At 35.8% G+C, this 15,288-nt stretch overlaps 1 protein-coding gene across 3 annotated transcripts in view; it reads right to left on the bottom strand.

Annotated features, from left to right (window-relative positions):
• Positions 1 to 1,177: 1,177 nt before the first annotated feature.
• The window catches only part of UVR8 (Regulator of chromosome condensation (RCC1) family protein), a 28,293-nt gene continuing 14,182 nt past the window's right edge, over positions 1,178 to 15,288 (bottom strand). For 2 of the 3 annotated variants that reach the window (XM_022293712.2, XM_022293711.2), the window contains 8 exons: positions 14,088 to 14,243; positions 12,098 to 12,271; positions 11,234 to 11,305; positions 6,938 to 7,009; positions 6,671 to 6,789; positions 3,184 to 3,266; positions 3,024 to 3,076; positions 1,178 to 1,462 (listed from right to left, as the gene is read on the bottom strand). In XM_022293712.2, the coding sequence (XP_022149404.1) occupies positions 1,379 to 1,462; positions 3,024 to 3,076; positions 3,184 to 3,266; positions 6,671 to 6,789; positions 6,938 to 7,009; positions 11,234 to 11,305; positions 12,098 to 12,271; positions 14,088 to 14,243 (813 nt within the window). In that variant the 3' untranslated portion in view covers positions 1,178 to 1,378. The remainder of the gene's footprint in view (positions 1,463 to 3,023; positions 3,077 to 3,183; positions 3,267 to 6,670; positions 6,790 to 6,937; positions 7,010 to 11,233; positions 11,306 to 12,097; positions 12,272 to 14,087; positions 14,244 to 15,288) is intronic. The other variant, XM_088124404.1, reaches the window with a different exon arrangement.

The raw sequence follows: 15,288 nt of genomic DNA, 5'->3' as shown, positions 1-15,288 counted from the left end.
AGAAAAAAAGTTCGAAATATATTTTTTAGAAAAAAAAAGTAAAGAAAAATTATAGTGAAAGAAAATTAAACCACAAAAAATTTAAATAGAGAAAAGCTAGACCTATATTTTTAAGAGAAAAAATTATAAAATGCTAAATTTGAGAGGGAGAAAAATTCAGAAAAATATTACACAGAAAGATGAGAGTGATATGTCAAACTAAAAAGAAAGAAATAAAAATATAGAGATGAAAATTATTTAGAGAAAGAAATGCAAACTTTTGAGAGAGAGAGAGAAATTCAAGCACGAAAAGATTTTAGAGTAAGAAAGAAATTTGTTAAAGAAAAATTTGTCAAGAGAAAAATAATTAAACATTATAAGAAAAAATGAGATTTTGAAAAAAAAAAATCAATTTTTAGAAACTCCTTTTTTTAATTTACTTAGAATTTTAAAAATAGAAAATAAAAAATTGAATGTGTTATCAAACAAGTCAATTTTTTCAAAAACAAAAAACCAAATGATAAGTGGTTTTGAGCTAGCATGTCTTGAACATTCAACTATTGAATTTGATGGCCTTGCAAATTTTCAATTAGATCCAAGTTTTCCAATGTTTTAACCTTGTGTTTTGAAGGTCTGCCTAAAGAATGTGTGCCAACAACTTGAAGGGTATACAAAATCTCAAAAATAAAGTCTAAGACCCATATGATAATCATTTCGTTCTTAGTTTCTACTTTTTAGAACATTGTACTTGTTTTCTTACTTTTTCGAGAGGTCCTTTAGTGTTCTTTCACCTTTGTCAACTTAGCTATTTTAGTACTACTCAATACTAAGACAAAAGCTTTCAGCACTCCCAGATCAAGACGTCTAATTTTAAATTGACTTAGAAAAAAAAAAGTAATAAAATATCGTACCGTCTTAAACAAGCACGGGAAAAATGTAGCTTACCACACTACGATTCAAAAAAACGAGAAGAAAACCAGTAAAAAGATGGAATATAAAGATAAAGAACATTTTTGTAAGGAACTGTAATTTTGATTTACCATGTCCAAACACCTGTAAAACTTTTTAATTAAACTTCATGTTGACCCAGAGACCATAACTTTTATACACAAAAATAGAAAGAAAGAAGAAAAGAACATGTGATCGTCTAACAGGGTTAAACTTTCAAGCCACAAAAAACCATTGAAGTTATTGGTACAAAGAAGCAAAGAACATTTAGAACTTAAGCTATTAAGCATAATAAAGTAGAATATTTAGACCCAAAAAAGATGGGGTAAACTGTCATATGGTTCATGTTACCTATCTTACCTCTACACAAATTTGAGACACTAAATTTCTAACAAAATAGATAGAATTTACAATAAGGGGTGCATGGAACATATTTCGAATCATACAAAGATCAGACACGTAACCTTTTTACATCATTTTCAGGGACGCTGGCATCGCTCCCATTACCCCTCACAGATGTTGATTGCCCCTGAACCTGAATCAAACAATACCATACATTAGTCGGTCTGTTTGTCGTTAAACTACCATTAAATTCAAGTTAATAGATTATAATATATTTACCTTTTTTCTTAAAAATTCTCAATACATCCCCTCACTAGTCGGTTAAAAAATTAGTGCAGGACACAATAAATAACTATCAATAATATTGAATAACACTACAAGAAATTGAACATAAAATTTCATGCTCATACTATGTTTAAACTATCACTAAATCTAAAAACTCAAGCCTATAGATTATAGTATATTCAGGCTATGTTTGGGAGTGATTTTGACTGTCATCTTCTAAAATCACTCGTATATTATTACCAAAGGTTAGGGCATGCTTAAAAATAATTTTGATATTATCAAAATCACTCTCTTTCTATTTAAATTTGTAACAATAATATACTAGAGATTTTGGAAAGTAATTTTACTTGTACCAAAATCACTCCCAAATATCCGCTCAACATATTCTTAATATTTCTCATATATTTCGACTTCAAACATCAATCTCACGCTCATATTCTACAAATATTGATAGTTTTATCTGATAAGCAGAGCTGTTAATATTGAAAGCTTAATCACATTATCACAAGTCAAGGATGCTGAGTCTTGAGGAGCATTAGAGAGCATTTTGAGCACTTGCAAGTAGAGCCAAACCATACTTTGGGAAGGCTGATCTAGTTAAGGTCATCAAGATGAGAAAACAGTTTAGGGACTGAAGTTCAAAGCAGTTATCTGTAATTTTAATAACCTCACCAAACTCGAGCAAAATGTGAAACAAGTTCGGACTTTTAGTAATAGAATAAGCATTAACTGCACCAAGCCACTTGTGAGCAACCCGGCTTGCTTGTTACAGTACATTTGCTTTTTTTACATATAAATGCAAGGACGAAAGAAAGTATCTTATCTGACAAATTTCTAAAGAAATGGCAACAGCAAACACCAAAAAATAAGGTTAAATTACAAGTTTGGTCCTTGAACTTTCAAAGTTGTATTTAATAGTCCCTGAACTTTAAAAAGTGCTTAATAGGTATCTAAACTTTTAATATTATATCTAATAGATCCCTGAACTTTAAAAAGTGTCCAATTAAGTCATTGAACTTTCAATTTTATCTCCAATAAATCCTTGAACTTTTGAAAGTGTCTCATAAATTAGGAATTTATTAGACATAAAATTGAGAGTTCAAGACTTGAGAACTTATTAGACATAACATTGAAAAATTAAGAAGCTATTAAATACTTTTTAGTTTTAAAGCGGAAAGACTTATTAGACACATTTTAAAGTTAAAAATTCTATTTGACATATCCTCCAGGAAGGTCATGAACCAAGCTTATAATTTAACCAGAAAATAATAATGCAACCTGAAAGTAGTAATGCAGGGAAAACTGTATTCTCCTTGGGAATTTTTGGGCTTTAAGAGTTAAAATCAAAGGATTCATAGATAGTCATTGAGATTTAAGACTACCTATGCAATATTATGTTAAGTGAATCTTTTGAATACTATGCAATATTATATCGCAAGAATGGAAAGACCAGTTAAAATAAAGCTTACAGGCTCATCAGGAACAATTGCATATCTCTCTGTTGGGGACACCCAAGTTTTTCCTGCACAAGAAATAACATGAGAGAAGAACGTTAAAATTTTACAATCAACATACTTTTAAGATTCACTCATTAAATATAGGCAGTAGTAAGTAGAATAAAGCAAGCACCTGAAGATGAATCTAAATTCGAGGATTCGATCTGTTGACCACAACCATCCACACTTAAAGCTGCCAGGATTGTCGGTGCGTTCCTTCAATTAAAGAATAAATACCAATGGAAAATAATGTACAAAACACAAAGATAAGGCATCCTCCTAAAGTATTAAAGAGCGATTAAAATATAGAAAACTTTAGCCTTTGTGATTTCATTTTCATTTTTACTCTTCCTAGAAAATACAAGAGTTTCTCCCAATACCTCATTTGTGCAGAAGAATTTTCCTACCAACAGAGATTTCCAACCAAAGAGTTAAGCCACCATATCAAGCAACTCACGAGACTCACACCAACTGATCCTTAAAAGCCAAAAAATGGAACTCGAGTACGGTAAAAAGAAACAGCGGCACGAATTCTTGGTCTTTCCGTGGAGTCAATCACAAGTATTTTCCCCTAGTACTACGGACTAAGGAAAGTAATTTTATTATATTAGGATTTTTAGAATCGCCATGAATTCGCACGATTTTTGGATTGGTGATAGAGAAATAAAGGCGTCATCCAGCTTGAAGGAACATGAAAAGTCGATTGATTGTGCTGAGCAATTGCATGAAAAGTTGGAATCTAATTAGCAAAAAACCAAAGGGAAATAACATGACGGGGAGGAATAAAGTAAGAAGATAATATAAGGGGGAATTTATTTGGATTTCCAAGCATTTGAATAGAGGAGAAAATTGTAGAGAATCTAATTCTTCCCGATTTCAATAACTACCTTACTGAACTAATTCTTTCCATGGAGATATATTATAGTAGATTGATGATACAGCTGCCAGAGTTGTAGTGGTGAAAAAAATGAATCAAGATTTAGAAGTTATATAAAAGAAGCTATCACAAGTACGAGAAAGAATGAATACAAATACATTGCTGTTGACCTAAGAATCTTTTACAAGTTATAACTCATCATGGAAAGCCCATAGTTACAAAAGAAATCTTTGTGATTTGCACTCCATCAAGAAGCCAAGTGATGTATACTATTGACAAAAGAATCAGTTGAACAATTTTCATCCTCAAAAATTCTGAAGTTCCTCTCTTTCCAAATAAGCCAAAATTGGCTCACATAGCACACAACTAAAGAGTCAACGGTCTCCTTTTGAAATTCAGCCCCTGGAGCCCTTCCAAGAGCCAGTCATCCACTCTGTTTGGGAGGCATAAAAACAGTCCCATCTAAGCTCAAAATAAAACACCAACCATTGTAGGCAACAGGGCAGTGGAGGAATAAGTGGTCTAGGGACTACTCATCACTTAGCAGAAAGGCTTCTACCATTAAGGAAACCAAGCAGCAACTCGCAGAAGTCCTCCCTGCCCCTAAACACCAACCATTGTAGGCAACAGGGCAGTGGAGGAATAAGTGGTCTAGGGACTACTCATCACTTAGCAGAAAGGCTTCTACCATTAAGGAAACCAAGCAGCAACTCGCAGAAGTCCTCCCTGCCCCTAAACACCAACCATTGTAGGCAACAGGGCAGTGGAGGAATAAGTGGTCTAGGGACTACTCATCACTTAGCAGAAAGGCTTCTACCATTAAGGAAACCAAGCAGCAACTCGCAGAAGTCCTCCCTGCCCCTAAAATCTCTCCTTGCTGAGGCCACTCAATTTTTTTACCTCCTACATTTAGGACTTTCGCAATTTCTATATAATGGCCCCTTTTGTTTGATGTTTCTTGTCTCCGAAGCCATTGTTGCAGTGGGTTTTCTTCAAGAACTTCTGTTTTTGTGGGGCTGAAATGTGATCAACTAGATTATCGACTTTCCACACTATCGCCGCTTCTTTTGTCGTTATGTGAAAATATCTACGTGTGAGCATATGTTATATTTGCTATCCTTCCTCTGCTTCTCTTGTCAAACTCTATAGAGAAGGTCTTGTTTTCGATTCTTGACGATAGAAGGGCGACCCCATCTGAAAAATGGATGTGAGTGTTATAGGACTCTAAATGAAACATGGTTGGAGAAGGTGAGGTACATCCACCGGAGGAACAATCAAGGCTAGGGAACCATACCCAAAGATAGTTGGAATTTCTTGCTCAGCAGATGCCATATCGCAAATCAAGAATGACCTACTTTGAATATTCTCCCTGTGATTTTTCAATGAAAATTCTTGCAGTTTCTTACCTAAAATAAATAAAAAAAAAATACAGAGGATTAAAAGGTGGTTACCAAGTACTGCCTACAGCTTAAAGATGCCAATCTTTGACAAAAATGACCCTAGTTGGTATTATTTACTGTAGTGTAATGGTATCATTTGACTGTCAGAGAAAGAAAGCTGAAGGCTAGCTTCTGGCAGAGATAAACTTTAGCATGATAGGAGCCGAATGGAAGAAGCCTTCTTGTAGTTTTGAGACAAGAATACTATGGAGCAGTTTTAACTAATGCAAGAAGGAATTTTATGGAGGACAAATCTCAACACTGATGAGAAAGAAAATGAGGGAGACTGCCATCGACTAGAAATTATTGTGGGAGTTTTAGGGGAGATTCCAAAACGTATTATAGAGCCAATTTAAGAATGGACTCAAGAATGAAGCAGTGGGCAAACTGGGAATGATGTATGAAGTGGGTTCGGACAAGACAATAACTTCGCCTTCAAAACCTCACAAGTCGAACCCACCCAGCATGCTCAACACACAGCGAACATCCAAGAATCCTACTTTGTAGATTAAGTCAATGATTCCACCAACTATCCGCATGGCCAATGGAATTGACAAACGGATGTTTAGTTCCTTCCTAATAAGAAAACTTGGCATGATCAAGGATTCGATTGGAATTGAACTATGAAAGATACCACTGCTTGGAGTCTCACCCATTTGGGTCATCTCAAACTTGCTAATGATGACTCTATGTCTGTGCCATAGGGCAAAAGGTTTTTGCTAATAGGATTCCCACACCCATTAAATCCATCATACACATGTTTAGGCACCAAGTGAGGCCTTCCTCCATGAAACCCCTCCCACAGAAAACATCATCAATCTTTCTGAAGTCTTTGCGACAAAAACCGGAAATATGAACAGGGTTAGAAAATAAATGTGAATGCTACTCAGTGCAGATTAGAGAATGGTTACAACAACCTCCTTTGAGGAAAAAAGTCATTTTCCAATTGGAGAGCATCTATTGGTCTTTCTTAATAACAGGGTCCCATAAGACGACAGATCTCAGGTTGTTACCTAAAAGAAGACCAGAATAAGATATGGGAAAATGGGACCACGAGCATCCAACAAAAAGTGAGCTAATTTTCTATTGCAGCTTTTGATGCCAGCAAGGGGCATTTCGGTGACTACAAATAGATGTATAATCACCCTAATATATTCTTTAACTTCATAAAATTAAAAAAATTAGACTGAATGTGTTGATGTCAAAATTGAAGATATCCATTAAAATTTTGATAATTTAAGTTCTAGAAAAATACTGCAGTAGAAAGAATACTGCATATTAGTCCAAACAGCTATATGTGTTACCGGTCAATTGACTCCCCATGTCCAAGCTGCCCATTTGTACCTCTACCCCAAGAAAACACATTTTGCCTATCAGTAACAGCCAGTGTGTGCCTCCATCCACATGAGATCTGAACTACATTCTGTGAAGAGAGCAAGGACAAAAATTGAGTAATGAGCTAATCATGTCTCCTATGTGATAGGAGTTGGAAAATAAAAATAAAAATCTTCACAGAACAAAATATCTGAAATTCTTAACAAAATCTTAGAAAATAAGCAACAAGTATGTGCCTGATCCTGGGGGAACTTTATTTGCATAGGGGAGCAATGATCAACATTATCACCAACTCCAACCTGACCAAACTGTACATGACAGAAAAATAGAGATCAATGCCAACTAGATGAAGGGAACAAAATAACTAACAAGTTCACTGCTAGGAATATAGCCTCTGCAGGAATGCATCTCCATATCCAATATAAAAATTGTCTTACATGGATTTATTTAGAATCGTTAAGTTTATTCTTCCTTAATTTATTGAACAAATTCCTCATGATGCATTACATTATCCATTAATATTTTTAACAAGAAAATAAGATTTCCAATTGAACCATAAAGTTTTGAGAGAATAATTACAAAAACTCTTGGAAAGAAAAAAGAGAGACAACAAGTATAATTTCCTAGTGGTGTTAGGGTTCGTCACACCACCAAGGGTCGGTCATATATTTAGAAAATGTTGTCAGAACTATCTTATTCTTTTCTATCCAAAGCACACAAAACACAACATAAAAATGATTGACCCTTATGCTTGATCCTTAATTCATTTTCACAAAAGCCAAGAATCAACCAGCTAAACCCAATTAATTTTGTAATGGAAAGTGGTAGCAAGTTAGTACTTTTAATCTAAAGGGGTGCAACACGAGGACTTCCCAAGTGGTCACCCAACTTAGTAGGAAGTTAGTACTGAAATGATGAAAGTAAATATGATACCCAAGCAAGCACTTTCAGAGACCTGGACTCACCCAAAATAACTTCACACCACTCTGTGGGTCTCCCATCCCCCAAACTCCCTCTATTTGTAACACATTCCACTGACCAACTCCTATTAACACAAATACACCCTCCTAATATCCTAATAATATTCCAAACTCCCTCTATTTAAAGTAATTTCGTTCAGCTTGTGGAAAAGGGATTTTGTAGGGAATCTATTTCCACTCTCGAGATCCCACATAATTCTATCTTTTCCCCCATTTTTATGAAAAGCGGCTAACTTTTCCATTAGAGACAGCAAGCTATGAAGTTCAGAATCTCGAAAACCTCTTCTAAAGCCTAAATCTCAATCACACGGCATGACATTCCAGCAATCTGCAATTGAAGCATCTTTCTTCCTTGATATGGAGAATAAATTCAGGAATTGGTTCTCCAAGGTTGAAGATCCCAACCATTTGTCTTTCCATAAGCTTGTTCTCTACCCATTTTTTACTTTATATCAATAAATTCCAAAATCCATTTCGTCGTCCAGTAGCGACGACCGTGAGACAAAATTGATAAGGAAGTATGCAATGTTCACCCAAGGTCTCTCAAAAGCTTTCCCTTTAGGAGGAAGGGGGGTCTCCTCAATAGAGCACTCTCTTCTTGACGAAACCTCCAAAGCCATTTATGAAGTAGGGTGTCGTTCCTTTGTTTCAAACAACCTATGCCCAAGCTGCCAAAAGTTTTAGGCAAAGAAGAAATTCCCCATTGAACTAGGTGTCTTGAGGATGACAAACACCACTGCTCCAAAAGAAGTTTCTCACAATATTTCCCATCTCTTTCATAACCTTTGTAGGGGCCTTGAAGATTGAAAAGGCATAAATAGGAAGACTGTTAAAGACTTAAAGGGCTAAGGTTAGCCTCCCCCATTAGACAGCAGCAAAATTTTCCATCCATCAAGCTTCTCCATAAATTTGTCAACGATCAGGTCCCAGAAAAAGGCCTTGCAGCAGTCTCTTTAGCTATCAAAACGGAATCCATGATTTTCCTTTTATGAAACAAAGGCACAGATTGGTTAGGAGTCACAGTATAGAGGACGATTGTCTTAAGCCTAGTTGCCAAAACTTTCACAATGATCTTATAGACAATCGAGACCAAGCTTATGTTGCAGAAATCAGCTACTTTGATTACTCTCACCGTCTTAGGAATCAAACATATATAGGTTTTATTGACACGTGAGTTTAGGATCCTATTCTCAAAAAAGTCGTGGAACACTTTAAGGAAGTTCCCTTTAATAATGTTCAAAGTCTTTTTTAATAAACTCTCCAGTAAACCCGTAGGACCCAGGGGCTTTACTAGCTCCTAGATCATCAACTGCTCTTTTAATCATCTCTTTGATCAAATGGGATGGGATTCCATTCCATGCCTTTAATGCTCAAGTTAGGCTCAAACCTCTTGGAATAAAGCTTTTGAAAGAATTGTATGAATTCTTCAATAATCTTCCCTTATCTGTTCACCTCCTCCCTTCATTGTTTAAAATTTCCGTGATTGAAAACTCTTCTTCCTCTTGGAATTTTCATACTTGTGGAAGAAGCTAGTATTCTTGTTGCCTTCAGCAAGCCACCTCAATTTGCATTTCTGCCTCTACATCCTGTCTTCCTTTTTAAAACGTCGGCTACCTGTGTTTTGAATGCCTCTTTCTGAAATTTCCTCCACGGTCAGGCCACCTAGTTACTCCTCATCAAGGTCTTTATTGCATTTGCTATCTAGGTTTTCTGTGGTGTAATGCAGCAAAACACCTCTTTGTTCCACTGTTTTAATCTACTTTTTAAGATCTTGAGCTTGTGAATCAGAGGAAAGTGAGGCTAACCATCAGAATGATTACTTTTCCACAAATCCTCAAGAAACGTTAGGAATGAAGGATCTGAAGCCACACAAGCCACACATTTTCAAATTTGAAAAGCATATGCTTCTATCTAAAAGAACCAGTTTCCAAAAGCAATGGAAAATAGTCTGACGGAATTTTGTAGAGTCTGGAGGCTCTGGTGGAGAAAAATTTTGTATTCCATTCCTAGCTAACCAGAAACCTATCAATCTGAGAGGAATCCAGTCTCCCTTCGCCATTGGACCAAGTATACTCCCTAGGGGTGTTCAAAATACCCGGTGACCCGACGAACCCAACAACCCAACCCAAACCGTAAGGGTTGGGTTGGGTTAGAAATTTTTTCGGGTTGGGTTGGGTTCAATTTTTAAAGAGAGTTGAATAGGTTTTTTGGTTGGTTCAACCCGAACCAAACCGAACTATATTAAATTAAAAAAAAAAAATATATATATATATATAACCTATTTAGGGTTTGGTTTCTATCCTCTTCAACCTCATTCCCCCTCTCTACGCCGCCTCCACCCTCCCCCCCCCCCTTGTCTCTCATCTCTCTCCCTCCCTCTGTCTCTCTCTCTCCCCCTCCCCTTTCTCCCTCATCTCACTCCCTCCCTCTGTCTAACCCTCCCCCCTCCCCCCTTGTCTCTCATCTCTCTCCCTCCCCCTGTCTCTCTCTCTCCCACTCCCCTTTCTCCCTCATCTCACTCCCTCCCTCTGTCTAACGCTCCCCCTCCCCACTGTCTCTCTCGTTTCTCCCTTTCCATCCACGTTGAACAACGATCCGTGAAACTTGCTGAACAATGGTCCATGGAGGCTCGAATATGCACCGTAAGAAATCAGAAATGCCATGGCAACCATGTATTCTCTTGTCCTCCCCCTTGATTCCTCTCTTCCCCTCAGATTTATCTCCTTCCTCTTGCCCTCTGTCTCTCTCAAATTTTCAATGATTTTGATTGTGAGGGAATGTTGTTAGTTTTTTTCCTTGTGTTTGCACTGGATAGTCCTGTTCTTTCCATAGAAGTTGAAACTAAGAGCAACCTAGTAACCCGACCCAACCCAACCCGAAAATTTAGAGTAGGGTTGGGTTGGGTTGGCCATCATATTTGGTTTCAGCAGTTTTCTAATCTGATCAACCCGAAAATTCGGCTTGGTCCAAAGAAAACCCCTAACCTGACCCAACCCAACCCGTGAACACCCCTAATACTCCCCATTTAAGAGCTTGAGATCATTGATAAGATTGCTAAAATTTCACATGCTTTTGGTTATGTGCCCTCCTCTTCTCAAACGGCCACCTTGTGATGTTAAAATCTCCACCTATACACCAGCAACAAGAGCAGAAACCTCCAATAGCATCAAGTTCATCCTAGAAGGCCCCTCTCTCCTTAGAGTCGCTAGGGCTCACAAATATCTCATTTAAAGATCAACCATTTTTTCCTTTTGAACCATCACTTATCTCCAGCTTCATCGGCAATTCAAATTGGAGCTGCTATCTGTCTATTGTCTATGAAAGCTGATTGAGAGTTTGAGATCATCGCAGAAGAAATGCTTCAAGTCTAACTTTTCAAAATGCCCATAGTTAAGTTTATGTGTCTATCATTTGAGATTTTAACAACATTAGACTGCTTGGGGATGAGGACGGACAGCGTAGATCTCATTCCAGTAATCCATTAATCAACAGACTACTTGCAACGATTATAAATTTATAATGAATTACAAGTGAATTCCCCAACAGACAAACCTTATTCCATCCCCATCCATAAAGTTTTCCATCAGTCGTAAGAGCCATTGTATGCCTCCAACCACCAGATATCTGAAATTTTTAAGACAACAGTGCCTCAAATTACAATTCTGAAAAAATAAATTTGAAAATTTTTTGTTAACAAGAAATGAACTTCTCATTGATGAATGAAAATGAACATAAAATGTTCAAAGATACAAACTCCAAAAGAGTGGGAAGACATAAAAATGTAAATACAAATAAAAGAAAGGCGAAACGAGAAAAAACTAATAAAAAGAGGGAAAATGCATCTAAATGACATGTACAAATTAATGGTTCTTAATGAGGTCAAATGTCAACCAACTGTATGAAGCAAGCATACGATACATCACAGCAAAAGGATCCTCCAAAAGCAATCAACCCCAAGAATTTTCATTCAGCACCATTATTTCCAGCAAATAATGGTCAGAATGCACTAATATGCCCCTATCTACCTCGAAAACCTCCTGCCTACCCCTTTGCTAAACATAAAAGAGGAAGCTAGCAAGCATCCCTGCTTTTTTGAAGCATATCTTATTAATTTAATTATTCAAAAACTTCACAATACACCCCTCTTATGTGGGACCTATATCATCTCAATTAAGAAAAGAGTTCAAACGCTTGAGCTATCAATTTCAAGGGAGAAGGAGAATTTAAATATTGATCCACTACTGGAACTATCAATTGTTAAATGAGGATACAGGAACTAGATTTGAACTCAAAAACTTTGTGCTCTAGTCCCTTCTAAGAATTATTCTCTTCAAAGGTCAATCTTCAGATGAGTGAGATTACACATGCATACACAGAGGCCACTAACATCTAGATTAATAACTGCAGAAAAGCCACCTGAGAAATGTAATCTCTATGTAATGCTTCTAGCCTGTGAGGCACAAGGCGATCCTCGTAATCTCCATGTCCTAGTTGCCCATATTTGCTCCATCCATAAGTGTATAATCCACCCGAAGAGGAAACTGATATTGTATGCCGCCACCCACAAGCAACCATCACCATCTTGTCACCCTGCCAATGTAAATTTTACAAGATAATCCAAGAGGTAGATAGAAGAACAAAGCAACAAAAATCATGAATGACTAAATCCAAACATGGAGTGAATTTTAAGGGTTATTTTCAACATCTAATCCACCTTCATTTTTATGCTTTTTAAAATAATGGATTCATGAATACGATGTATTTGCGTTAGGCAGACTGGTTTGCAAAAAACAGTAAGTCAGATCAATTAAAACTTTCCTTTATTATTTCTTTGATTTTGAATTCAATATTCATATGAACGCACAGAGTGATGCTTTTTCAAAAGTACAATCTTGCTGTTCCTCATAAATATAGTCCATCTCTATGCATTCCCTAATTCTCTCTAGCATCTTCTCTCTCCTCTCTAACCACCCCTCTCTCCACAAACCTCCTCAAAAAATTGTTTGCAGATCCAAAATCCAGCAGTGCCTTAAATGCCCCCTTAAGCTATTATCATTAGACGAGAACTTCTAAAACGAAATTTGATTTCATTTTCAGCCAACAAAGATCAAAATGTTGTATGAGTAAATACACATCTTAACCACAAAATTAATTAGATTATTAAGTACACCAAGAAAATTGGTCATCTCTTTGATTGCAGAATCCATGCTCCACATGCTAAATTATATGGCTCACTAGTACATTCAAATGAGCCAAATTGATGTAGAAAAAGAAAAATTACCTCAATAATGCATTTTTGGGTAAATTCTTATAGAAGTCCTAGTATTATGATGTACAATATTGATATGTTGGTAGGCATTGTTAGTTCTTAGGCTGTTAAATTGATTTTTGGTATTTACTGCTTTACCTTAGGTTAAATTGGTTAATAGTTGATAAGGTTTAGGTTCTCTTTTCTACCTATTCAACTTCTCCATAAGCATTTTCTTGAGATTTTATCACCTTCACATTTTTTTTAATGTTCGATAACTTCTGGTTGGTTGAATTTTTTTTTCCCACTAGCCTCTTTGTGCTTTTTATGCTTTGCTCCCTTGTTTGTATCATCTTTCTAATAAGAGCTTGCATTCGGTGGCCTCTGTTTTTCTATTTGAAATTTGAGATTATAAAGGTCTGGCATACCAACTAACTCAAAGTAACTAAAGCACTAAATTAAAAACTACATAACAAATAAACCAAACCAATATCCAAGTTTAAAAGAAAATTACAAAGATTATCCTTATCCCACTACATCATGTGTCCAAAACTAAGAAAATATCAAGACTAAATTTGCGCTCTAATTCATGTGTCCAACCAGCTTGAGAAAAATTTTAATTGGTTTTAACTACATTGGAATTTTTATCTCATAATCATGTAGGAAAATTATGGTTATAAAGTAAGAAAATTAAATTCAACCAGTATTCAAACAACCCAATTAATAATATGGCAAGAGCACATATCTCACGTAAAGAAAGTCAATTCTGAGAATAAGTAATCAAATCATCACAAAAAAAGGTAATCAATTCTTTTGATTGAATACATGGAACAAACTATGATGCCTCCAACAGTTCAGTCTACCTTTATAACAAATCATCCCAACCACTGTCCAGTTAGGCCATATTCCATATTCTAATATGAAAATGTTCGCATCATTATGATAGATAGCTCAAACTTAGAATCGCAACTCTTGTATTGCATGTTTCGTGGGCTATGTGTTAATCCCAAAGCGTTAATAAAAAAAAAGACCTTTAGTCGCCTGCTAAATATTATAAATCTTTCACTTAATGCATCATTAATCCAAAGGCTTGGTTGGAACCTTACATCATTATTAATTGCGACAAAGAGATAAAGAATGCTATAATTGTCAACATACATCAATAGAAGAAACTTTCTGGGGCACCAATCGATCATTTCTGTCGCCTAATCCCAAGTTTCCATACCGGCCCCAGCCCCATCCAAAGAGCTCTCCATCTTCTGTGACAGCAGCAGTATGTTCAGCACCTGCAGCTACCATTTTTATTGATATTCCCTACAACAGAGATTTGTTACAATGTCTACTTTAGAAAAAATTAACATTACAAAGTAAAATATTTCTTCAAATTCTATTTCATAAACAAATTTGACATTATAAAGGCATTGGATTAGATCACAGTTTGATACACTCATTAAATAAAAACTATCAATGAAAATCTCACTCGTACAACAACACAGCAAGAGCCTAAAGTATTGCAGATGATCATATAATGCATGCAGAAAGTGATGCCTTGATGTGTGAGGTTGCAAGTTACGCCTATGAATATAATCATAAAAACGAATTTTAGCATCGGTTCATAATTATAGTTTCTCCTTTTTTTTTTTTGAGAATTTTATAATTCTAGTTGGACAAAATGTTCGTTTTATAAATATTTAAATTAAGTCCTGTCCAGCTAATCCTGGCTAACTAAAAGTCTATAACAAAACAAATAACAGAATTGTGAATTTTTAATTAAGTCCACATCAATTCCATCCTCTTAAAAGAAATCCATCCTCTCGTTGTTAATTATCCTTTTCTTTTATTAGAAACAAAATGTTAAAGTCCAATCTAAAATATTAATGTCATTTTAGAGGTTGAGATCAGATGGTGATAGGCCACCAGTTATCTGTGTATCAGAGAGAGAGAAGGGAGAAGTACTTTAGTTTGGGGCTCACTTGCAACTAGATGACGGGACTTAGTGGAGTATGGAATTTAAGTAGATGGGAGGGGATCTAAGGGGTATATGCCTTTATCAGTAGTGAGAGAGAGGAATGTGAGAGCAGGGGAACTCTATAATCTTCTCCAAGGTTTTTATTTTTTTGGAGGTGAAGAAACTTCTTTTATTAATAAAAAGAAGGAATACAAAAGAGAGTACAAGAGATCCTCAAAAAATAAATAAAAATAGAACAACAATAACTCTATTAACGAAGGCTTGTACCTTCTGTTATGAATAAATAAAGATCAATAAGCTATCCTCTGTTGATAGAAGATGTCAACAAATTGAGTAGAACTAATTACTAACTAATTTCAAGATCATCCAAAATCCTACTACATTAAATTA

This window comes from Momordica charantia, assembly GCF_013281855.1.
Source record: "Momordica charantia cultivar OHB3-1 chromosome 1 unlocalized genomic scaffold, Mcharantia_2.0 BLBB01000001.1, whole genome shotgun sequence".
Lineage (NCBI taxonomy): Eukaryota > Viridiplantae > Streptophyta > Magnoliopsida > Cucurbitales > Cucurbitaceae > Momordica > Momordica charantia.
This window is presented reverse-complemented; position numbering and strand designations above follow the sequence as displayed.